The sequence below is a fragment of the Cnephaeus nilssonii genome, assembly GCF_951640355.1.
Source record: "Cnephaeus nilssonii genome assembly, chromosome: 22".
Classification (NCBI taxonomy): domain Eukaryota; kingdom Metazoa; phylum Chordata; class Mammalia; order Chiroptera; family Vespertilionidae; genus Cnephaeus; species Cnephaeus nilssonii.
Window position 1 is genome coordinate 21963467 of NC_137093.1, and position 25001 is coordinate 21988467.

Genomic DNA, 25001 nt, shown 5'->3' on the forward strand with positions numbered 1-25001 from the left:
CCCGCAGCGATCGCTCCGGGCCAACTCACTCTCCACGCGGGCCAGGGGGGCGCAACGCGCAGACCTGGGGCGCCCACCCCCGCGCCTGGCCCCCGCGCTCAGCCCGGCCCCCCTTCGCTGCCCGGCAGGTGGAGGCGCCCGGCGCGAGCGCTCCGGGCCCCGCGGTCCCCTCCCGCCCCGCGCCGCGCGCCAGCCCGCCCGGGCGCAACTTTCTTAAAGGGACAGGTGGCCGGAATCCGGTCTACCTGCGCCCCCCGACTCGGCCTCCTGGCCTGTCCCCGCTTTAGGGGAGAAAGAGGGTTGCAATCTCTCCATCCGCCCACCGCCCTTCCCGCTGGGCAGAGACGGATTGCAAGTTTTAATGCACCCGGTATCCTTTTGCCATTCAATGCTTTTGGCCTAAATCGCTCCTCCAGGCAAGCTCGCAGGCATGTAGTTGCTGCCACCGTGGGCAAAGTTGGAAGAGGGGTGTCCCTACCCTGGCGCCCCACCCCACCTGGAGCCCCAAGGCGTGCAAGGCTCGCCGCTGCCGGGAAACGCCGGCTGCCATCCCCTTGACCCTGCCCTGTAACTGACCCTCGGGGGGGGGGGGGGGAGAGAGACCCCCCGCGGGGCTACTGCGCATGCTCTGAGCTGGACAGCTCCAGAGAGGGAAATTTAAAAACGGTTCTTGCTGCGACGGCGACCAAATTGCAGAACGCGAGGGGCGAGCGCGAGGGAGTCCCCCTCCGAAACCCTCGCCCAGCCCAGGAGCGCGGGTAGCGGCGGCCCGGCGAGGACTGGCTCCAGGTACCGCCATGCAAGGTCGGCTTTGCTCCCTCCTCCTCCAGGGAAGTGCCCGGCATCGCATTTCCAGGGCGGAGACCCGGGCACAGGGCTTGCGGCGGGGGCTGCCTTATTCTGCTCTATTTATTTATTTATTTTTCCTCCTTCCTGGGAATCCCTGAATGACTTTGGGGGCGGATCTGAGGGTCTTGGGTGGGTTTCTGTGTACATTTCAGGCTTGGAGTTGGAGACCTTCAGGAAAGATTTCTTTTCTTAAAGGCTGTGTGTTGTTTAAGGCAGCGGCGGGGTGGGGGTTGGATGGGCTTTCCGGCCAGGGCAGGTGGCATTTCTGAAGGCATTTCCAGGGCGGGAGCCAGGCGGGGGGGGATGACTCCTTTTGCAAGTGGGAATGCGGCTCCCCCAGAGCAACAGGCACGGCGCATCCAGCTGTCCTTCCTTGCTTTTTATTTTCCAAGTGATCGTAGCTGCGTGCGGTTGGAAAGATTGGGCTTGGAAAGGAATCGGGCTCTTCTGATTTCTCGTTTGCGAGCCCACATTTTCCAAGTCTTGACACTTAGATTCTGGAGTCTCCCTCTGCCCTTCCCCCATTCATTCGAAAGAACCTGGAATTCCATTCCATTCTCTTCATTCGCTTCTAAAACCCTGTAGAATTGCCCTGGGAAAGTGACCTGGGACGCCCAGGAATCCTCTAGTACTTTTTTTTCCCTTTCTTTCTGATTCTTTCTTTCTTTCTTTCTTTCTTTCTTTCTTTCTTTCTTTCTTTCTTTCTTTCTTTCTTTCTTTCTTTCTTTCTTTTTTAAGTATACTGTCGGTTGTTTGAGCTCCATCCTTCTGAACTGTGGGAAAACTGTGGTTTCTGCCCCGTCCACATCGTTGCTCACGGCAGCTTTGTTTTCTGCTTGTCTTTTCCCCAAGGAGATGATAGAAAGTGACATCTCATCCATAATGTCAGGAATCATTCGAAACTCAGGGCCGCGTCATCACCCCTCTCCCTCTCCGCAGGAATACAGGTGAGGGCGTCAGCCGGGACAAACCGTGTGTTTTATCATTGCTTGAAGGGGGTGTGCGCTGTTTACGGTTCCTGAAAACGATTTGGTCCATTAAACTGTGGGGTTCTGTGGGAGAGCTAGGACGTTCCGATGTCAGGGTGGGTCTCTCTGAGGGCGCTGAGCTCCTGGCCTGGGGCAGTGGCGTCTCTAAATGCCTGTGGTCCTTTGTCTTTGCCAAGACAAGCCCTCGCCTGGTTGAGAGACTGGGCACCCTGGCGAATGTGAAGATGACAAAAGCAGCTCTGGCTTCCTCTCCAGTGGCCCTAACAGGGCTCCAGGAAATGCCCCCAAAATTGGGGTTTGGCTTCCATCCTCCTCGGTGCACTCCTGGGTTCTAAGCCTGGCTGTGTGACTTTGGACCAGTCCCTTGCCCTCTCTGGGCCTCCTTTCCTCGTCGGTTAAAGGATGCTCTGGAATCAGATGGTCTTAAGGTCCCTTCTAGGTCTCATGTATTTGAAGAATAAATGAGATGGAGACCGAGGCCAAAATACATGACTTCCTGAGACGGGATGAAGGGAGATGCAGGCGTGGGTGTGGAGGTGGGGTGTGTGGGGGGCTTCCCCTTTTTCTCTTCAAAGCTCAGGCCTAGAAAGGTCCAGCCCCTTCTTTTACAGATGGGGAAACTGAGGCCAAGAGAGGAGAAGGGGCTTGTCCAAGGTCACATAGCAAATGGGAGGGATTAGAAGAAAAAAGAAAGGACCTGGACGTGCCCCCCCACCCCCCACCCCCCACAACCCCTCTCCCTTGAGCTCTGAGAGGCCTGACATGGTTCCCAGCCCCACCCCCATGGCAAGCACCGTGTCCGAGGGTTGAGGGGTGACAGCCCAGATTATGGAGTGGGAGCAGGACAGGGGCCGGCCTGAGACGAGCGGGCTGTCACCTCACGTTCCCCATCCGCCTCCGGTGCCTTGTGGGGAAGACCGCCGCTCTCCATTAGAGGGAGGCGGCTCCCTGAGGGCTGTGGGTCTGGAGGCTGCTTTCCGAGACCCAGCTGAGGCACAAATGCAAACACATATTTGCCGGGAGCCTGCTGTGTGTGGAGCTGCGACCCCAGGTGTGGGCCAGGCACACAGCCATCGGCGAGCACCTGCTGTATGCCAGCCCCCCTCTCCCCATCCCTCACCTCAGCCTGGGACGCTGCTCTGATGAGTCCCATTGTACAGGTGCGGAAACTGAGGCCCAGGAAAATGAAATGGCCCTTCCCAGGATCCTACAGCCAAAGGCCTCTGGGTTTCCCTCCATCGCCCAAGGGTTTAAATCGGGCGTCCTCAAACTACGGCCCGCGGGCCACATGCGGGTGTTTTTGCCGTTTTGTTTTTTTACTTCAAAATAAGATATGTGCAGTGTGCATAGGAATTTGTTCATAGTTTTTTTTTTAAACTATAGTCCGGCCCTCCAACGGTCTGAGAGACAGTGAACTGGCCCCTGTTTAAAAAGTTTGAGGACCCCTGGTTTAAATAATGGAGATGTATAGAGGCAGCCCAAGGGTTGCGAGTTTGGGCTCTGGAGTCCGTTAGAATCCCAGCTTCTCTGGCTGTGTGGAGCTCTCTGAGCCTCAGTTTCCTCATCCATAAAATGGGGACAGAAATAGCACCCACTACATGGAGTTGTTATAAAGATTAAATAACAATTTCTGATGCTGCTATTTGCCAATTGAATGATCCTGGGAAAATGGGTGCCCAGCCTTTGTCATTCACATGTATTCAGGGTTGTTTTCTCATGTGAAACAGCTAGTATGTCCAGAAGGCAGAATGACATCATCATCATCATCACTGGTGGTTTCTTAACCCTTTATTACCTGCCTGACCTGGGCCACAGTGACCCCATCAGAGTAGCACTATTGTGCCCATTTGGCAGATGAGGAAACCAAGGCTCAACTAGATTAAATGGCTCCACAAGAGGATGCGGCTAGATATGGGCACAGTGAGAATTTGAACCTGAGGCTGTGGCACCCGCAGGGCACTGTGGCTGCCACCCCCCCACCCCACCCCATTGGTGAAGAGCACAGGTGCTGGAACAGAATACGTTGTCCTACCACCTCCCAGCTGTGTGACCCTGGGCAAGTCGCTGGCCCTCTCTGTTCCTCGGTTTCTTCATCTGGGCAGTGGAGCAATGAGAACCCAATTCACGGGTTATTGGGAGGTTCTGAGCCTCCGTCTAGAGAAGTTGTTTAGCCAGGCCTGGGGCAGAAGGGAAGGTTTTATGATCATACAGCAACTCCCCCCCCACCCCCCCGCCATTTCCAACGAATCCCATTTTCCCTGCATAACGGCCCCGGAGAGGTTTATGGGCTTCTCATTCCTCCTCCCAGTCCTCCGAGAGTGGCTCCAAGGACCGCTCAGGGCTGCTGGTCCAGCCTGGCTCCAGCCCCCACGCAGCCCTCCACGCAGCCGGCTGCCCCGCATCCCTAGGGGCCCGGTTTGGCCGTTAACTTTCAATGGTGTGTTCGGGGAGGTGGGGGGAGTGGGCAGCAGCTGGAGGCGGCCGCCCTGTCCCCGGGGAGCTGTCGGGCGTCAGTGGCCGGGCCTAGACAGCAAATTGGCAGCCGTCTCCCCGCCTGCAACACGGTGGCCAGGGGCCAGGGGTTGGGGCAGCCCTGACCTCCCGGGCAACGGCAAACTGCTTGTGCTCAACGTGGGTTAGCTACTTCCCCACCCCCCCACCCCACCTCCCCCCGGCCCGGCTCAAGGCCTGGAAGGGACTCCCCCTCTTAGAAGTGCTAAGAAATAGTTATTAAGCACCTACTGTGTGCCGGGCACCTGCTAAGCTCCTTAGCAAGTGCATCATCCCCTTTATGGTAACAACCGTGAGACAGGTTCTGGCATTATCCCAGCTTCTAGACGTGGAGGCGGTGGCCCGGAAGCATGGCGCACCCAGAGGCATGCACTCAGGAAGGGGCCGGACCACAGAGTTGAACCACCTGCCTCAACCTCTGGAATTTATTCTAGAGGTCAAGTCCCACAAACCCCTTTTACAGATTGGGAAACTGAGGCCCAGAGAGGCGAGAGAAGGCTGGCTGCTGGCTCCTCGGGCCCTCACCTTCTCCCAGGACCATGCCAGACCCTCCTCTCAGAAATTAGGTGACCTTGGGCAAAACCCCTTCTCCTTGCTGACGATGGTTTTCTCCTCTGTGAACCACAGCAAGGGGCACACAATAGATACTTAATAAATACTCATTGGGTGGGTGGGTGGGTGGGTGGATGGGTGGGTGGGTGAAAGTCGTGTGAGATATAACACATCCATGGAAATGTGGGGAGGCTATATGCTCGTGATGACAACATCCTGTCGCATGGACCAGACAGCAGACACCACCTGCCTTTCCTCCAACCTCCCCCCGAGCTCTGTATGGCGATGGTTAACCCCCTGTCAGTGTACCCCCGCCCCCCAAATCGGTTGTAACCTTGCAGAGGGTGTGGGCTCCATCTGTCAGGGGCGGGACCATCCCAACATCCTTACAATCCTTCACCCTCCTGGTGCCTGAACAGCTCTCAGTCTACACTGTGGGCAAGGAAGATGGCAGCCTTGCTGAGCTCTAGCCCTCCTTTGGGGTCCTGCGGTCCCACCCCCAGAAACACACACACACACACACACACACACACACACACACGCACGCACACACATACACGCATACATACATACACACATGCACACACGTGCGCGCATGCACACACGCACGCACATACACACACATACACACATACATACACACACATACACATACACACACGCACACACACACAAACAAACACACGCACACACGCACGTCCCAAGCCAAGTTCTAGAAAGGGAAGATTCTCTTTTCCTAACTCCTAATGTAATCATTTCACATGACTCTCCCTCCCAGCCCCATTTCTGCACTTGCTTTTGAGTTCCTGTTTCCTGGAAACGGCTACATAAGATATGTTGGCTAAATAAACACCCCTGTGAGATGCTTAATCCCTTCCGTGTGGAGGTTGAATCAGAACCAGGAACAGTTTGTGGTGATGGAACGGTTTCTTACTGACCACATCTGGAGGAGGCAGGCGAGACTTCTTGTAACCAGCGTGGAGGTGCCCTCCCAGGGAGGGCCCGGCATGCCTCTGCACCGCCGGGGTGGTCACCTGACCCCCTAGTGACAGTACTTTCTGGACAAACCCCTCCCAGTGACCATGAAAGGCCAGAGGAGAGAACGCAGTGAGGAGGAAGGAAGAATCATGGTTAGAGCGCCCCCTGCATGCTCGGCTCTGTCTTACAGTTTATCTGCCCTCTGTAGTGGGAATCATCACTACTAACCCATTTTACAGATGAGGAAACTGAGGCGCAGGGAGGTGAAGTGACTTGCCCAAGGTCCCACAGCTACAAAGGGGTTGACATGGGATGTGTACCCCCAGCAGATGTTCCTTCTACTGCTCAATTGCTATATCAACTCTAAGGAGCCCCAAGATAGGAAATAAGGGGTTCGCTGTGGGCTTGACTTCAGCTCTGTAGGCAAAGGTCCCCACAGAACTGTATTCCACCCACCAATATGTGTGGCCCTGTGCAGGCACCTCTGCAAGAACACCATCGCCTTTCACCTTACAGACAGGGCAGTGGCCCTGGGGTCCAGTTCGCCTCGGTGGACAAGTATTTGTGAGAGAATGAAAGCCTGGACTGGTGTCCTCTGAGTCTGTATTCGGGTGTAGGACGAAGTATCCCTGTCTTCCGGGAGTTTAGCGTCTACATGGGCAGATGAAGATGGGAAGAGATGCCCGAGTAAAAGTAATGGGTGATCAGTGGGACTTTGTGTTATGTGTAGACACGAATGGCATAGTTCATTCTAGGGGATGAAAGACTGGGAGATGTTGGACTGGTCTGGGAGGGCTCCCTGGGGGCAGTGGTATCTAAGCTGGGCAGAAATGGAGAGAGACTGGGGCATGAAAGATGTGTTGGAGCTGGGATGGGGGCTCTTTCTTCCTTTTCTACTCCAGCAGGTATGTAATAAATGCCCACAGGCTGCCAGGCCTTGTTCTGGGTGATGAACAAAAAAGAGGACTTCCTATCCTTACCCTTGTGAGTGAGGCTCAAAACATGTATAAATGCAAAATAAAGGGCCACTAGGGATCGGGGAGTGGCCAGGAGGGGACTCTCAGAGGAGGGGACATTTAGGCTGAGATCAGAAGCATGAGAAAGAAAGAGCCTGCCGGGAATGAGGACATGGAACAGCATTTCGGGCAGAAGGAACAGCATGTGCAAAGAGAACAGGTTTGCCAGAGCAGAGGGCATGGGAAGGAAGAGAAGGGAAGGAGGTAGCCAAGGGCCAGATCACGGCGAGGGGCTGGACTCTTACTCCCTGACGAGTTTGAAGGACAGGGACAGGCTCTGATGCCCCTTTTGAAAGCCACTCCGGCGGCTGGGGGTCTCATAAACGCATCTCTAGCTCCTGAGCCGCCCACTCACTGTCCTGCACTCTTCCCGTGGTTTACCTACTCTGAACCAAGCGGCAGGCCCTGTGGTCACCTCTATTCTGCACAGGAGGAAACGGAGGCTCCAAGGCATTGAGTCGCCTGCCCAAGGACCCCCCATTGGGAGTGGAGCCAGGACTGGAATCCAGGTCTCCCTGGGCTCACCCCTCTAGTGGCCTGCTCCCCTGGCCCACCTTCCATCCCTCCAGCAACATGGCTGATCAAGGACATGGTTGAGGTTGTCCGGTTGGTGTCCCCCTCAGTGTAGGATGGCAGCCAGGGGTGTCTCACTTTGCTCAGGGCCACCACGGGGCCCCCTGACCATGGCTCTGCCACCGTGGAGGCCCCGAGCAGATTCTTCTAAAAACGGTATGACGGTGGTTTGCCCTTCCTGACTTACTTCAGCCAAGCTGGCACAGTGGCTGAGGGACGAGGTTCCAGGGGGAGCGGTTTAAATATCCCAGCCCCGTGGCTGACATGCTGTGTGGCTGAGGGGCATCTCTTTCCCTCTCTGGGCCTCAGCCGTCCCATCTGTGAAATGGGTATGATCAGTAGCCACCCCACAGGCCGTCGGGCGATGATGAAGAAGGTGCAGAGCTCAGAGGACTGGCAGGAAGGTGGGCACGCCCCGGGGTAGTTCTCGCTCCTCTCCCCTAGGCCCGCTAGGAAGTGATCTCCGTGGGCAGGAGTTTTGTCTACTTCCCGGAGCAGGGCCTGGCAAGTAGAAGTTCGGGAAATGTTTGTGAAATGCTGTGGACACTATGCTAGTGGCCATCCCCCGAGAGGCCACTTGATGCCAAATCCATACCCTTCAGAGGATGTTTGCCGTAATGGAACCTCTGCCGTGCAATGCACGTTGATGAGCTGGGCACCTGCCTGCATGGGCTCATCCAACCCTCACAACAAATAGCCTGCGAGATGGGCATAGGTGTTAGCGCCCCCATTTAACAGATGAGCAAACCGAGGCTCAAAGAGGCAGATGACGCCAGACAAGGCTGGGATTCAAACTCAGGCCTGGCCGACCCCAGAGCCCCCACTCATAACCACGACACAAACGCCACAGAGAGAACAATGAGGGGGGACGTGGCCTGGGCTCCCCGGCTGAGAGGGGTCACGCAGGGCCTGGGCTGGGCCTTCTGAGGAGCCAGAGCCCTCTGAGCAAACCCACCGGGGCTCCCAGGAGCAATGGGGTGACAGCACACAGGAAGCCCTCGGGAAATGCCGGCTGCGTCACGACCCTGGTGACAGGTCATTCTGGTGTTGGTTTTCCCAGGGTGCCAGCTCGCTCCTAACCAGGCCCTGCCCCCCTTTCACACCCCTCAGCATCCCCCCATTTCCCAGGGGGCCCTGCAGGCTGTGGGTCCCAGTGGCAGCCCCACAGAGATGGAAGGGACTCAACCCCTTGCGTTCTGGATGGGGAAACTGAGGCCTGGGGAGGGCAGGTGGGAGGTGCTGGGGAGGTACCTGGGGCTGCTGCCAGGAGGCAGCTGAAGCACATGCACCTGCGCGGCCTCACCTTTCCTGTCTGTGAAAGGGGTGATGCTGCCCCCTAGGGATGTGTGTGTGTGTGTGTGAGTGAGTGTGTGTGTGTGTGTGTATGTGTGAGTATGTGTGTGTGTGTATGTGTGTGTGTGTGAGTGTGTGTGAGTGTGTGTGTGTGTGTGTGTGTGTGTGAGTGTGTGTGAGTGTGAGTTTTAAAAAGGAAAAGATGGATATGGCTGAGCTTTGAAAAGAAAGGAGAGCCCCCCAGTGTGGAGTGGGGAGCTGTGGGCGACCTCCTGAATCAGGAGGGGACTCTGAAGTGCCGGATAGGTATTTGTTTTTGTTTTTTGCCCCCAAAGCCCCGTCTGTGACAAGTCCCCCACCTGGTTTGAGGAAGGCGCCTTGTCAGGGTTCACTCCTGAAACCCTGGACTAACCGTGTCAGCTGCTCTTTCAGCAAACGCTTAGCGAACTGTCACCGTATTGTCCCCAGCCCGTGTCGTGTAGGTGCCATTTGGTTCCCATTTCACACCCGGGGAGACCGAGGCCAGGGAAGGTGAGTTACCTGCTCAGCTCACACAGCCAGGAAGCCTGCAGGCGGGGCCCCCCTGCCTCGGGGTGCTGCCTGCTTCTCACCGCGGTGCTCCCCTGCCTTCCTGGAGCCCCAGCGCCAGTGCTGCGCTGAGGGACCCTCTCCTCTGCCACCCCTGCTCTTCAGATGGGGAAACTGAGGCCTCGGAGGGACAGGCGCGTGCCAGGATGGTAACGCTTTGGGAATGCAACTAGGGGGTCACCTGCACGCTACCGCCATGGATGACAGGGTCCTTGGAGGCTGCGTGGCCTCATCTTTCACCCAACAGGGGCCTTTCACCCAACAGGCTCCTGCTTGCATGCCCCTGGGACAGGGAGCTCACTACTTGGTGTGGCCGCGGTACCCAGCTCCCAGGTTTACAGAGCCCTGCCCTCACTTCCTCACTGCGGGGGGTGAGCTGGGGGACTCTTTTTTCATTTCATTTCATTTCATTTTATTTATTTTATTTTATCGTTGACAGTATTACAGATATCTGCCCTTTTCTCCCTTTTTACTGGGAGAATCTTTTATAAGGAAACATACTAAAACTCAGAACCCCATGAAATCAGCTCCTGAAATTTCCAAACCTAACTCAGATTTGTACTTGTGCTCAGGCGATGTAGAAACACCACGGATTTTTCCATTAAGACTGAACGGAATGTTCTAGACCATTCATTGCCTCTTGGTAGGACTTTCTGCCTGTCCACTGTGGCAGCCACCGAGCCTCCGACGTGGCTGGTGTGACAGAGACGCTGAGTCTGTAATTTTGATGTTAATGGATTTAAATTTAAGTAGCCACAGGCAGCTAGCGGTTCCCTCTCGGCTGGCACAGTGCTGGGATTGTCTAGGATGCACAGAGCCCGTATCTTCAACCATTCCTGCAGGGCAGGGGAAGGGACAGTGGGCTATAACGAACCCAGTCTCTGGCTGGGGTATCCTAGACAAGCCCGTGTCCTCCCTGGCCTCAGTGTCCCCATCTGGCAAATGGGAAGGCAGTAATGATAACAATTCCTGTGTGCTCAGACTCCTGTGAGTTTGACATGAGACCAAACACGTAACCCATGTTAGCTCAGGGCTGGCCACACGCCAGGGGCTCGTGTCCACAGGCTTCCGCCCTGCCTGACCCTGGGGAGGATGGGGGTGGGGCATCTGGGAAACCGGGGTCTGTGTGCTCATTGGTCCAGCCCTGAGGACTTACTGAGCACTGTGTGCCCAGCCCTGGGTGGGACTCTAGGGGTCCAGCTCCTCCCTCAGGGGGTGCATGGCTCCTGCTTCAGCATCAGGATCTCCCGGGGCCACCTGCACCCTGCAGTGGGCTCTGCCCCTGTCCTGGCCTCCTCCCTGCCAGACCTGGGGGGCCCCAAGATCTGGGGGTGCAGTCCCTGCCCTCCTGGGGACATTAGCGGGGCTCGGGAGAAGGTGGAGGTTTGTGGTTAACCAGGGTGCTCCCTGGGGCTCAGGTGGGGGGTCACCAATGGTGCCCAGAGCATTGCTGGGACTGCTCAGGCCTCAGTTTTCCTATCTGTGAAATGGAGGTAGAGGGTAGCCCAGGCTCTGGCATACAGAAGTGCTCAACACACGAAAGCCCTAGTGGTAGCAACCACAGGGGCAGGTATATGTGACCCCCAGAGCCCACTCCTTTGAGGCCCTAAGTTTATCATTAACATTAATACTGATGTTAACGTTAATATTAATGACCGCGAAGTCAGACACTGTTCCAAGTGCTTTACATGCAGTAACATTTAATCCTCACAGCACCCTACGAGATAGGAACTGTTTTTACCCCCATTTCACAGATGGAAAACTGAGGCTCAGAGAGGTTCAGTCAGTGGCCCGCAGGTAAGTGGAGACCAGGATTAGAACCCAGAGCCCAAGCTCTTAACCACCACGGGTCCTGCCTGTGAGATGCACCCGCCACCGGAGATTTGATCCACGGGGGTGCCCAGGAACCTGGTGCGTTTACAAGCCACCCCACCACCATCCGGGGCTCCGATGGGGCCCCCACCTTGAGAAACCTGCCAGCGGGGACTCCCTCCCGCTGCTCCCAGCGCCAGGCAGACGGGTGAGGGCAGTGGGAGCCTCAGCAGGTTGCTGAGCGGGAGTGAGGAGGTGGGTGGGCTGGCCTTGGGGTGAGAAGGGGCGGGTGGGAGCCAGCCAGGCATTCCTGACAGCAGGTGGCACACCCAGCTCTCTCCCTCGGCCTCACTCCGTGGTCTCCGCGGGCCGGGGGGACAGATGGCATCGCCCAGGCCCGGGCCGTGGCTGTCACTCGGCCAGATGAGTTACCAGCGGGCCAAAGGGGCGGCAGCTGGGGGGGCTGCAGAAACAATCGCATTGAGACCCCAGGACAATGGGGGCCACGTGCCACAGGGGCAACAGTCGTTTGTCACACAATGGGCCGTGGCGGGGGCCGCAGCCGGGCCAACTGCTGCCGCGGGCACGGGCCGGCCGCGTTTTCAAACCGTCTCCAGGCCGTTTTCCTGCGAGGCAGCCAATCGCCGGGCAGCCGGGCGGTCACCTGATGCCAGCGTGGTGGGCCCAGGCCCTGTGACAACTGAGCAGCAGTGGCCATGGCAACGCTAATTGTGGCCCTAAAACACAGGGAAAGAGAGCGCAGGAGACACGGGAAGAAGGGGGAAGAGAGAGACAGGAAGAGAGAGAAGGAGGGCGAGAAGACCAGATCTGGGGGGGGGGGGGGGGCCGCAGATGGCAGGGCGGGGGAGGCTGATGCCCGTCGGTGGGTCCCGGTCACATGCCCGAGAGAAGCAGAGGTGGCATTTCTTCCCGTGTTCTCTCTCCCTCTCCAGCTCTGTGTTTGACACGTGGAGCTTAGAATTTGGACCCGGGGCCTCGCGGCAACAAACCGGACAGCCCTGGCCTCAGGGTGGCAGGGGTGTGGGCCTGGGGTGGGCCCCTGGCCGGTGGGCAGCCACACGGTCGCCTGGATAAGGTGCCGTGTGGGCCCAGTGCTGTCGCAGATCGGGTCCCTGTCCGGCGTCCTCACTGGCCGCCTTTCTCCTCCCGTGGGAAGTGCTGTTCTGGCTCATGAATCTGTTCAGGGCTGGGGGGCATGGGTCCTAGATGGAGCCTCCAGGGGCTGCCTGGGGTCACGGTGAAGAGTGCGGGCCTCAGACCACGTGGCCTGGGTTCCACCCCACCACGTGGTCCTGGGCAAGTGACTCGGTGCTCTGAGCCTCGGTTTCCCCATCTGTAAAAGGGGGATATGAGCATTTCCTGCCTGTCAGGTTTGCTCTGGGGATCGAATGGGCCTATCCTTTTTTGTTTTTAATTTATTTTTATTGTTTCCAGAGAGGAAGGGAGAGGGAGAGAGAGAGATAGAAACATCAATGATGAGAGAGAATCATTGATCAGCGGGCTCCTGCATGCCCCACACTGGGGATAGAGCCCACGACCTGGGCATGTGCCCTGTCCGGAAATCAAATTGTGACCTCCTGGTTCGAGTGGGACTATGCCTTTTGAGCAGGGATGCCATTACCTCAGTTTCCCCATCTGTAAAATGGGTACAATGATAATACCTGCCTTATGGATTAACCGGGAATGTTTCAATGGCTTAATTCCTCGAAAGGACTTGATATGCTGCTTGGCATATAGTAAGTGTTCAACACACATGAGTGCTTGTCATCTTGGGGCAGGAGCTAAGGAACATGTTAGAAGAGTGAACGAAGGAATGATCTGAGGCTGTGTAATCTGGCTTCCAAAGGGACCAGCGTGGGGAGACTGAAAAGGGGGGGAGGCTTGGGGAGGTCAGGGGCTAAAGGGGAGACTCCAGAGGTAGGGGAGCCCCCGGAGCTGGCCTGAGCTCCCTGCCTCTCCCGAGCTCCTGCCCTCCCTGCAGGCTCCTGGCCACGACCGGCGACGAGGACCTTCCCGGGGACCTGCAGTCGCTGTCCTGGCTCACGGCCGTGGACGTGCCCCGGCTGCAGCAGATGGCAAGTGGCCGCGTGGGCCTGGGTGGCCCCAGTGCACCACACCCACACCCAGGTAGGCCCAGGGGCCAGGTGGGACAGCATGCGGGTGGGACCGGGGAGGGGCGACACCTAGAAATGCCCCCCTCCCCCCCTGTGGGGTGGCCAGGGCCGGGTCACGCTCTGGGCCTCAGTCTCCACATCTGTAACATGTGCCCAATTCCGTCTTCCCCGGAGGGGTGTGACTCCTTTGCTCATCGCTATGTGCCAGGCCCCTGGGAGCTGAGGGGTTCCCTCGAAGAACAGACAGTCCCGCCCCCTGACACCTAGAGCAGCCTGCAAGCGGGGGCCCGGGCCTGTCTGTGTACGGATGGTTTTCACATCTTTCAAGGGTTATTAAAAAAAAAGAAAGAATCCACATGGCTGGCCAAGTCTAAAATACTTGCTATCTGACCCCTGAGAGAAGTTTACCGACCCTGACCTAGAGGTGAAAAGAGAAGGCATGGAAGGTGCTGAGCACAGGGCCTGGCACATAGTAGGTGTTCAGCAAACGGCAGCTGGTGGCCGTGACCCCAAGTGGATCAAATGCCTACATCAGGGGTCCTCAAACTTTTTAAACAGGGGGCCAGTTCACTGTCCCTCAGACCGTTGGAGGGCCGGACTATAGTTTAAAAAAAAACTATGAACAAATTCCTATGCACACTGCACATACCTTATTTTGAAGTGAAAAAACAAAACGGCAAAAACACCCGCATGTGGCGCCCGCGGGCCGTAGTTTGAGGACGCCTGGCCTAGAGACACAGAAAGTGCTGAACAGAAACCGTCACAAAAGCAGTCATCGCAGCGTTCGTGGCTGGAAAACGAGCGTCCAGGAGTATTTCCTTCATTGAACAAGTTGTCCGAGTGGCCCACTTCACAGGTGGTAGCCACGTGGTACAGATGGGGAAACTGAGGCTGGCCCAAGCTTATCCCCAACCCATTCTTCATCGCTAACCCCCCGCAGGGAAGTGATTTGCCAAGCACCTACTATGTGCCCGGCCCCAGAGGGGCGGTATGGCTCTGCTCTCTTGAGGGAGGTGCCCAGGGACTGGGCTGTCCCTGCCAAGGCCTCGTTGCCCCCAGCTCTGCGGCGTCTCTCTGTTTCCCTCTCACAGGTTCCTTGGCTGGGGTGGCTGACCTCCATGTAGGAGCCACCCCAGGGCCCCTGCTCCATGGCCCGGCAGGCATGGCCCCCCCAGGTGTTCTGGGCCTGGGCCCCTTGGCCAGCCACAGAGCCGGCGTAAGTGCTGCTGCATGGGTTGGGGAGCGAGGGGGCATCCTGCAGGCTTGGGGGTCTGTTCAGTCACTCTGACCCTCTGTCTCTTCCTCTCCCTGCCCCTGCAGATGCCCCAGTTCCCTGTGGGGGGGCAGCCCCCCTCCAGCCTGCAGGACCCACCGCAGATGTACTCTCTGGCTTCCCAGCCACAGTTCCCGCTCCCCCGCGGCGCCCAGCAGGTACCGGGGGCTCGGAGGGGCCCTGAGCTCGGAGGCAGACACCCCTGACTTTGACGGGCCAGGGACCCCTCTGAGCCTCAGTGTGCTCCCCCGGAACACGGGAATAACATTCTCCGCTGAGTCCCTGTCATGGGCTCCTTCATTCAGTTCTCCCTAAAACCCTGCTGTGGGTGCAGACCAGACTGTCTCCGGGGGGGCTGGACACCCCACACCTCATCTCGCTTTTCTAGCCCGGGGTGGGGTGGGGTTACCGTGAGTGACGTATGCTCTGTCTCACCGTCTCTCTCTCTGCTACCTGTACCCTGTCCCTGCCTGTGGGAAGTGCCCTCCTGTGGGCCTGTATGGCTCCCCGTTTGGGGCACGACCTCCCTACCCCCAGCCCCGCATGGCTGTGCATTCATCTCAAGAGCTGCACCCCAAACACTACCCCAAGCCCATCTACTCCTACAGGTGAGGTCCAGGGTGGGCCGCGGTGAGGGGGGCTCGAGGGGTGAAGGGTGCCTTTAGGGCACCTCGGACCGCTAGGTGTGGTGGCCCAGACTTCCAAGGGGGAGGTTTTGGGGACTGGGAGCCCCCAGGTGTGATATGGTGTCAGGAAGGGCCATCATGTGGTCAGTCGACCCCCGGGGTGGAGAATCCACTCCAGAATTGGGCTCAGGGCAACACTCTGTCACTCACAAGCTGTGTGGCCTTGGGAAAGTGGCTTGGCCTCTCTGGACCTCAGTTCCCCCTGATGTCTAAATTCATCAAAATAATAGCATTGTGTGACTCACAGGATTTGGGGGAGGGGAGTAAACAGCCTCGTTAACGTCTAAAGGCCCACAGACATTATTATGGGGAAGGGATAAACAGGAAAAGATGGGGTTTCTCACATCGGTATCAATGGCTGAGCTCAGGGTCAAGGAAAAAAGGGCAGGGGGTGGGGAAGATGTAGGGCCATGAAGAGGTATCCACAGTTAGCACTGTGAGTGTCGGGGCTGGTACCCGTGGGTCAAGCAGGGCAGGCTTCCTGGCGGAGGGGACCTTGGGCTGTCGGCCCGAGACGCCTTCATGCCTGGCCTGCCCACCTTCGCCTCCAGCTGTCTGATCGCCATGGCCCTAAAGAACAGCAAGACTGGCAGCCTGCCCGTGAGCGAGATCTACAGCTTCATGAAGGAGCACTTCCCCTACTTCAAGGTGAGGCGCCGCAGCCAGGGCTGGGGTGCGAGAGCCGCCCTGACCTCTCCCGGCACTGTCAGACCCAGAAACGGCCCCCGGCTGCACCGAGCTGCCCGCCTAGGCTCCCAGTTATGTCTGAGACCCGGCAGTGAGGATGCGTGCACGCGTGCACTCCCACAGACATGGGCAGAACAATCCAGACAGAGAAGGGGGTATCTGAGCTGGGCTCTGACGGATGAAGAGGAGCTCACTCGGCATCCTGGGGGCAAAGGGCAGAGGGGGCAGCCTAGTTACTCGGCACAGGCTCCGTATAAAACAGAATGATGCAGAACACAGGCCCCGGCGAGAGCCTTTGCTTCTCTGAGCCTCGGTGTCCTCACCTGCAAGATGGGGAGAGTCATCCCCAGCTGGCAAGTTAGCGAGGATTCTGCACGTCAAGGGCCTGGCAGCTCCTGGCACGTGGTTTAGTCATTAGTAATGTTATCCTTGTTGGCGTCAAAGCCAGAAAAGGAGGCGGTCAGAAGGTACCAAGCTGTGGGGTCCCCAGCCTGGATAGTGTGCTTAGCAGAAATATTGTAAATTTAGTAGCCCGTTGCAGGAAGATTCCTGCAATAGGGCTTCCTGCTGCGCTCTCCCCAGCCCCACCTGCTTTCCTCCCTTCTCCCCGCCCCACCTGCTTGCTTCTCTGCAGCTTTGCTCCCTTCTGCAGCGCTTGGCTTCTTGCTACGCTGTCTTGATATGCAAATTAACTGCCATCTTGGTTGGGTTAATTTGCATACTCACCCTGATTGGCTGGTGGGCGTGGCTTGGGCATAGCGAAGGTGCAGTCAATTTGCATATTACTCTTTTATTAGGTAGGATAGTGGCGGGAGGGGTGAAGGGGGGGAGGGAGGGAGAGAGGGAAGGGCAGAGAGAGAGAATAGGGCACGTATGGGGTGCATTACAGTATCCGGTTACCCAACAATAAACTAAGAGCATTTAAACCTGGTTGGCATTTCATACACTTGACCAGTTATCCATGCATTAGCATCCTCTCGCTTGCTTGCTTCCTGAGTGGGAGGGAAAGTGGAAAACCCAGCAGCCCTGGGCCCTGTTCTTATGTCGTAACCATGATGGGGCTGAGCTGTAGCTGCCCCTTTCATCGGGGCAGAGGCCCTCCAGTTCGCCACAGTCCCCACCACTCTCTCTCGTCTTCCCGACTCAAAGTGGAGTGTGGACACTGTCCTTGAAGCCCTCGAGGCCCGAGCCTGAGACCCCCAGGATAGAGGGTTTGCAGGGAGGTCTCTGGAGGGGCCTCCTGCTGCCCGTGTCTCCCCACAGACGGCGCCCGACGGCTGGAAGAACTCGGTGCGACACAACCTGTCCCTGAACAAGTGCTTCGAGAAGGTGGAGAACAAGATGAGCGGGTCCTCGCGCAAGGGCTGCCTGTGGGCGCTCAACCTGGCCCGCATCGACAAGATGGAGGAGGAGATGCACAAGTGGAAGAGGAAGGACCTGGCTGCCATCCACCGGAGCATGGCCAACCCGGGTGAGGCCCAGACCCCGCCCCGACACCCCCCATACACACACACACCACACACCTCACCGCCCAGCCCCGCCCCAGCCCTCCTTCCCTCCTGTGACATCACACCCTCCCTTCCCCACCCTCCCAGGTGGCCGCCCGGCTGAGGGGCCTGGGCAGACACGTGACTAGCTGTTGAAGCTCACCAAGCAATCCCTAGTCCTCACACAGAAATGCTGAATAAACAACCAGAAGAGAACACTGCGTTCTCACCTTTCCTAACACAGGTCTAAAAAATAGCAACCCCAGAGTGGGCTGGGGTGTGGAGAAACAGTGCCTGCATGTGCAATTCACAGGAACATAAGTTGTTCGACTTTTCCAGGGCAAAGTAATAGATCCAAACCCCATACACTGTGCCCATTTATTGGTCCGGTTATTCTACCTCTGCCAATGAATGCTGCAGAAATCAAGGATTTGTATGTATGCGCATCTATAAACACTTACACATGCATATATCCACACTCATTTCTCTAGATAGTTGAATGTATGTGCACACACACACACACACATCTCTATACATGGATATGTATCTATCTATATAAAAGCCTAAGCGACTGTCTGACCGGTAGCTATGACGTACACTGACCACCAGGGGGCAGACGCTCAACACAGGAGCTGCTCAGCTGAGGTGACTTGGCAGCTGCGGTTCTCGGGTGATGCACCGGAAACCAGAGAGGAGGGAGCCCGATTCTGGGGTGTGTCATCCGAGAACCACCCTCTCACAATCTGGGACCCCTCGGGGGATGTCAGAGAGCCGGTTTCGGCCTGATCCCCGCAGGCCAGGCCGAGGGACCCCACCGGTACACGGATTGGGCCTTTAGTCTAAATATAAAGAGAGAGAGAAAGACTGGAAGAAATATGCCAAAACCTTTACCATGAATAGAGAACACGGATAATTTCTAGATGCTTCGCCTTTCTGTATCTCCCCGCTGGGATCGAACCTGCAGTGTAGGTGTGTGCCCTGACCGGGAATGGACCCTGCAACCTTTTGGTGCACAGGACATGCTCCAACGAACTGCGCCACCCGGCCAGGCCACAGTAACTCCTCTCACTGTCCTAGGAGCAGGGGGTGGCTAGGACCCCTATGTGCTCATTCCATCCAACCTCACGGGCCTTGTGACCCCTGTCTCCCCGCCTCTTACAGGGCTGTGAGAGGGTCAAGTGAAGTCCAGGAGCGTCAGGGCCACCCTCTAAGGCACTGTCCCCCTGAGGGGAGCCACTGTTGTTGTCCGAGGCGCCTTGTTCCTGCACAGCGTGGGGTTCATCCCATTCCCACAATGACCCTGTGCAGTGCACGATGCCATCTCCTAGGTGCGGGACCTGAGGTTCACAGAGTCGGAAAGGCTGGCTCAGGTCACCCGGGTCCTAGCGGGGATCTGAGCCAGGCCTGGGCTGCTAAGTGACCTCCCCCCTGGGCTAAGTGACCTCCCCCCCTTGCCTGCAGAGGAGCTGGACAAGCTGATCTCGGACCGGCCAGAAAGCTGCCGCCGCCCTGGCAAACCGGGGGAGCCTGAGGCACCCGTGTTGACCCACGCCACCACGGTGGCCATGGCCCACGGCTGCCTGGCCGTCTCCCAGCTGCCGCCCCAGCCGCTGATGACCCTGTCCCTGCAGTCGGTCCCCCTGCACCACCAGGTCCAGCCCCAGGCACATCTGGCCCCAGACTCCCCCGCCCCCGCCCAGACCCCACCCCTGCACGCCCTGCCGGACCTCAGCCCCAGCCCCCTGCCCCACCCGGCTGTGGGCAGGGCTCCCGTGGACTTCATCAACATCAGCACCGACATGAACCCCGAGGTGGATGCCCTGGACCCCAGCATCATGGACTTTGCTCTGCAGGGTGAGGCTGGAGGAATGGGTGATGGGAAGAGGGGGAAGGGAGAAGCTGGGGGCGGGGCAGGAAGGCTGGAGGGCTGGCTGTCTGCATTCACCCCCAGCTCATTCCTTCAGCCAACACTTCCATCCACCTGGGAACAGCACATTCCATCAAGCACTTCATGGTGCTTACTGTGCAGCAGGCCCGGCCCAGCATTTCACAGGCAGCTCCCCCCTCTTCCCACAACAAGCATCCTGTGAGGCCACAGCCCCCCACCTCTTCCCACAACAAGCATCCTGTGAGGCCACTGCACAGCCCATTCCGCCAGTGCGGACACTGAGGCACAGAGAAGGCCCACGGTCACCTGGCTAGTCCGTGGCAGAGCCAGGATTTCAACCCCAAACGTTCCATCAGTAACTGCTACAACCTGCACGTGCCAATGCAGGCCGGTCACACTGACCCGCTGCCTGACACATGGCCATCCTCCATGCACGGGGTTGAATAAGTGAATGAATGAATGAATGAACGAGCAAACGACCGAACAAGAGAAGGTCAGGTTTCAGTGAAGGCTCATGACTCATTCACTCTCACACTGGTGTACCTACTATGTGCTAGCCAATAGCCTCTGCCCTCTGCATGTCTAGCGAGGAAAATGGACAAGTGAGCAGCTTAGTCCAGTGGTCGGCAAACCGCGGCTCGCGAGCCACATGCGGCTCTTTGGCCCCTTGAGTTTTTAGCAAAGGCCAGCTTAGGAGGACCCTAATTAAGTGAATAACAATGTACCTACCTATATAGTTTAAGTTTAAAAAATTTGGCTCTCAAAGGAAATTTCAATCGTTGTCCTGTTGATATTTGGCTCTGTTGACTCATGAGTTTGCCGACCACTGGCTTAGTCTGTCAGCAAGCTAGTGCGTTAGTTATAGCTGGGAAACGGGGGTGTTGGGGCCTCCCCCCCCCCCCCCAGATTCTTGTGTTGTTAGCCTGATGAAGAAAGGGAATGCTGTTCTGTCCTCTGGCTTTGACCAGGATGGTACCCCTGAACGAGGGCTAAGTGTTTCCACGCACCCCTGGTCTAGGGGGTGGGTTCTCAGATGGCCTCCATTTCATCTGGGGGAGCCCGAGGCTCTAAGGAAGTGACGTTCCCCGGGGTGCCCCGAGGGAAGGTGAGGGCTGGGGCTGGGACTCTGACTCCTCCAGGTGTTTCTCCGACCACACAAAACTTTATTTATTTATTTTTTAAATATATTTTATTGATTTTTTACAGAGAGGAAGAGAGAGGGATAGAGAGTTAGAAACATCGATGAGAGAGAAACATCGATCAGCTGCCTCTTGCACACCCCCTACTGGGGATGTGCCCGCAACCAAGGTACATGCCCTTGACCGGAATCGAACCTGGGACCCTTGAGTCCACAGGCCGACGCTCTATCCACTGAGCCAAACCGGTTACGGCAACACACAAAACTTTAAATCCCACACGGGGTCCCGGGCCTCCCTAAGAGGGGACTGGAACTCGGGTCTCACCTGAGCCAGCTCACCGAGCGCTTGTGTCTTTGGAAGGGAACCTCTGGGAGGACATGAAGGACGAGGGCTTCAGCCTGGACACGCTGGGGGCCTTCGGAGACTCCCCCCTCGGCTGCGAGCTGGGGGCCTCGGGCCTGACCCCCGTCTCCGGCAGCGGCGATCAGTCCTTCCCGGACCTGCAGGTGACGGGCCTGTACACGGCGTACTCGGCCCCGGACAGTGTGGCCGCGTCAGCCGCCGCCGCCACCTCCTCTCAGTACCTGGGCGCCCCCGGCAACAAGCCCATAGCCCTGCTGTGAGCTGATGGCCTCGCCCCCCCAAACCGGGGCCTAGCGGAGAGCCTCCCGGGCCAGTGCTCCTGCCCCTCCCACAGGGCGCTGAACCTCTGGGGGGCTGCTGGCACCCCGACCCCCCACACACACACACCTCCACAGGAAGCCTGTGGGGCCTCCCAGGTCGGAAGGACAGGAGAGTGGACAAGCATCCTGACCTCCGCCCTCCCGGATGCTCCTGGGACGGAGACGCGAGGCCTCCCGCCGGCCTCCCGCGGGGCCCCGTCCACAACCTGCGGCCCATTGGGGACACCTCGCTGCACCCCGGACACACCCTGGTGGGAAGGAAGGCCCTTTAATTTATTCTCCTCGGATGAACCATCTGCCGCAGCCTCTGGTGGACAGGCCCTGAGGCCCCGAGTGGCCGCCTGACTTCCCTTGGACTGGAAGAGGCTGAACTGGGAAATGGGTGCCCCCCTGGGTGTCCCCCACCCCACCCCCTGCCTCCAGGCCCACTTCTCCTGTAGTCCCCTAGACGTCCATAGAGCAGATTCCGGGGCCACGCCAGGCACCGTGACCCCGTGTACAGTTATTTATATTTATTGGAGCCCAATCACACCACCTCTTCGGATCCAGCCCGCAGCCCTGGAGTGAGACTCCGGGCCCCTGCCTGCATCCCGGCAATCCTAACACCCACCTTCTCCGCGAACCCCGTCTCCAACGGGCTCTTGATCCCCTTGCGGCCCGGGCTGCTCCTAGAAGGAACCAGCACTTTTGAGATGTGGAACATCCCATTTTGAAAACTTAAGAGACCGGAGAGTTCCTAACTGTTCAGCCGTGATTCCCATCTCTCCCCGTGTGGACCAGGAGGGGAGGCGCCATGCTTTTGGGGTCGCCAGGGCTTGCTAAGGGCGAATCGGATTGAAGGAGAGGAGCGGGCGGGGGGGGGGGGGGGGGGGTGTTACTGGAATTTAAGACGCCCCAATGGAAAGGAAGCAAACTGAACACTGGAAAGCTCGACCCACACAGTGGTGCGGGGGGGGGGGGGGGGGGGGGGGGGGCGGGACGAAGCTGCGATGCAGTCTCCATTGGCACTCGTCTGTTTCATTGCCCTGTGACCATTTTAATGTGGGTTTTTTATTCTCTTGTTGCCAATTACTGACTTTCCCGGTGGCGGGTTCTGTAGACAGCTGGGTCGGAGGGGAGCCAGGTGAGTGGCTTGGAGAGAGGAGGAAGGAATCGGGGATCTCCCAGCTAGTGGCTTGAGCCACTGTGCCCTCTTGACCAACTAGATGTTTCTGTGGGGGGGGGGAGTTCCCAATCCTCGAGCCAGAATTTTCCAATGAGCCAGCAGGTCAGCCAGCCCCCAGGGAGACTGGGGGTTCGGCCCTGTCTTGAAGAACCATCTCTAAGGCCCTCCTCGTCCTGGAAGCTCCCGCCGAGCATCACAATCCTCAGACACAGCCCATCTCTGCCCGGCTCTGCCCGGCTGCTTTGTGGGACACGCCCCCATATGGTAGGGTGTTTGAGCTGTTGTTAATGAAGACCCCGTGTGCGGGTGACGCGGGGACGATGTAAGCGTAGTATTGGATACCTTGTCTGTCAATAAAGGCTGAACGGCAGCTCTGTGGCTCCCAGGGAGGGATGGGCGGGGCGGACAGCGACATCACACCTCGCAGGGCAGACCCTGTTTACAGATGGGGAAACTGAGGCCCAGAGAGGTGACACCACAGCCACACGGAATCCAGGGCTTCTGATGCCAGGTTCCCATCACCCCGGAAACCGGGAGGAGACTGTCACCATCAATAAACCAGCACGGCTGCCATGCACTGTCCCTCAGTGCCAGGCCCCCTGACGGGCGCGAGCTCAGGCGGGGAGGTGAGCCCCGTTCGCTGCTCGGAAAGGGGCGGGTGGGGAGGACTCTGGGCCAAGGGAAGAGGCAGCTCCGAGTCCATCGCCCAGACTCCAGGGCCGGAGCCCGGCGGTACGCCGCGGAGCCGCCTCTGGTGATCCCCGGGGTACAAGCAGCTGCACCCTCCCAGCGCCAGGCCCTGGGCTGGGCACTGCCGTGAATCAGCTCCGTCAATCCTCACTACAACCCTGGCAAGCATGTCACTCATTATTGCACCTATTTTGCAAATGAAGAAACTGAGGCTCAGGACACAGACACCAGGGGGGTGAGGACATGAGGTGGGAGGGCGATGGGGGGATAAGGACACATATGTAATACCTTAACCAATAAAGAGAGAGAGAAAGAAAGAAACAGGCTCAGAGGTTAAGCAGGTGACTTGCCACCCAACATAACAGCAAAAGGACGTGATTAGGAGTCTAACTCTTTAGCCCACCCAGGAAGTGGCTTCCAGCCTCCCAAGGGAGGCCAGATTCCCTCCCTCCCTCTCTCTCTCTCTCTCTCTCTCTCTCTCTCTCTCTCTCTCTCTCTCTCTTTCTCTCTCTCTCTCACACACACACAAACACGTGACAATCAGCAAGTAAGAGGGTATGCGAGGACAGGGTTGGGGTGATATGAGGCAGTGCTGAAGGGGGCCCCCCAGTGGAGACCAGGCGGATGGCAGGGAGAGGATGCCTGCAGCCCTGCAGCCACCCTGGGCTGCCTTCTCCCCAGCACCCGCTTCTCAGCTTGGCTCCAGGGGGACCCTGTGGCCCAGGCCCGGCCGAAGGACACATCACAGCCTCCAGCTGCCCCCAGCGACGGGCTGGGGTCAGAGGGCAAGTGGCCGAGGCATGTGGGTCACAAGCCGTATACAGCACCACCCCAGGACTCTCCAGAAGCGATGGGACAGGGGCACCCTCCAGGGGCGCTGACCTGGGAGGGGAAAGCCTGAGGGGGGGGCGGGGTCACCATGAGACGAGCTGGGGGAGCCGTGACGAGTCTGACCTCCGTGCCTGACCCAGGCAGGTGGGCCCAGGCCCGCGGTCAGGCCAACATGCCAAGGTCGCAGCCACGGGCCGGGACCACGCTGACACGGGAAGACGGGGTGAGGGAGAGGCCGGAGGAGCAGGCGTCACTGAGGTTCACTCTGGAGTTGGGGGGCTAACAGGAGACACACCACCTCTCCCTGAAACTGCGCGGCCGCCCGCCCAGTGCGGGGACGGTCCCATTTCCCAGAGGAGGAAACTGAGGCTCAGAGATGGTGAGAAGTCACCCACATTCTGACAACAAAAGTAATGGAACACTGGAGAACGTGTAGGGTGGGGGGGCTTATTCCTCCTCCCCCGCAATGGGATGTATAGCCCCTGGGTGGGGGGCAGAATAACGGCCTCAGGCTCCTCATCCCCGTTACATCGAGGGGCACTGAGGGGGCAGGTGGAATGAAGTGTGCTGACGAGCTGCCCTGGAGAGAGAGCCTTCTGGATTGGCCAGGTGAGCCCAATGCAATCTCGGGATCCTCATCGGGAAAAGAGGGAGGCGGGAGGGTCAGGGTCAGCTCTGAAGGTGGAAAAATAAAACAAAAAACAAAACCGAAAACCGAATCTTCCCTTAGAGCCTCCGCGGGGGCCGAGCCCGCCAGCACCCCGGTTGGAGCCCCGTGAGCCCCGCGTTAGACTTCTGACCGCAGAACCGTAGACAAATCCACGTGTGGTTTTTAAGCCACGGCGTTTGTGGCCCTTCGGGCGGCAGCCACAGGAAACACAATCACCCTTTTCACAGAAAGGGAAACTGAGGCTCCGAGTGGCTGAGCACTTACCTGTGATGAGTGACGTGCAGGACGGATTTGGACGACCTTCCTCCCCGCGGCCTCCTCAGCCTCAGAGGGCCCGGCGGACGGACGGACGTGGGAGAACCTGTGAGGTTACACTGCCGGGGCCTGACCCCAGGCCTGCAGGCCTGCCGTCTCCTTCCGCCGCCTGGTGTAGCGTTGGCTCATCAAGGCGGTTTAGGGGAGAGGGGAAGAGACGCGGCCAGAGCGGGGCACGGGGTGTGGGAGCC

The 25001-nt window shown here is 58.2% G+C and overlaps 1 protein-coding gene across 1 annotated transcript; it reads left to right on the top strand.

Moving 5' to 3' along the window:
• Window positions 1–692: 692 nt before the first annotated feature.
• FOXN4 (forkhead box N4) lies at window positions 693–21374 on the top strand. Its single transcript, XM_079762809.1, has 10 exons — window positions 693–789; window positions 1702–1796; window positions 13164–13309; window positions 14388–14512; window positions 14617–14727; window positions 15050–15177; window positions 15807–15903; window positions 17206–17413; window positions 18891–19283; window positions 20817–21374. The coding sequence occupies exons 2-10, from the start codon at window positions 1705–1707 to the stop codon at window positions 21077–21079; spliced, it is 1563 nt and encodes a 520-aa protein (XP_079618935.1). The 5' UTR covers window positions 693–789; window positions 1702–1704; the 3' UTR covers window positions 21080–21374.
• Window positions 21375–25001: the final 3627 nt, after the last annotated feature.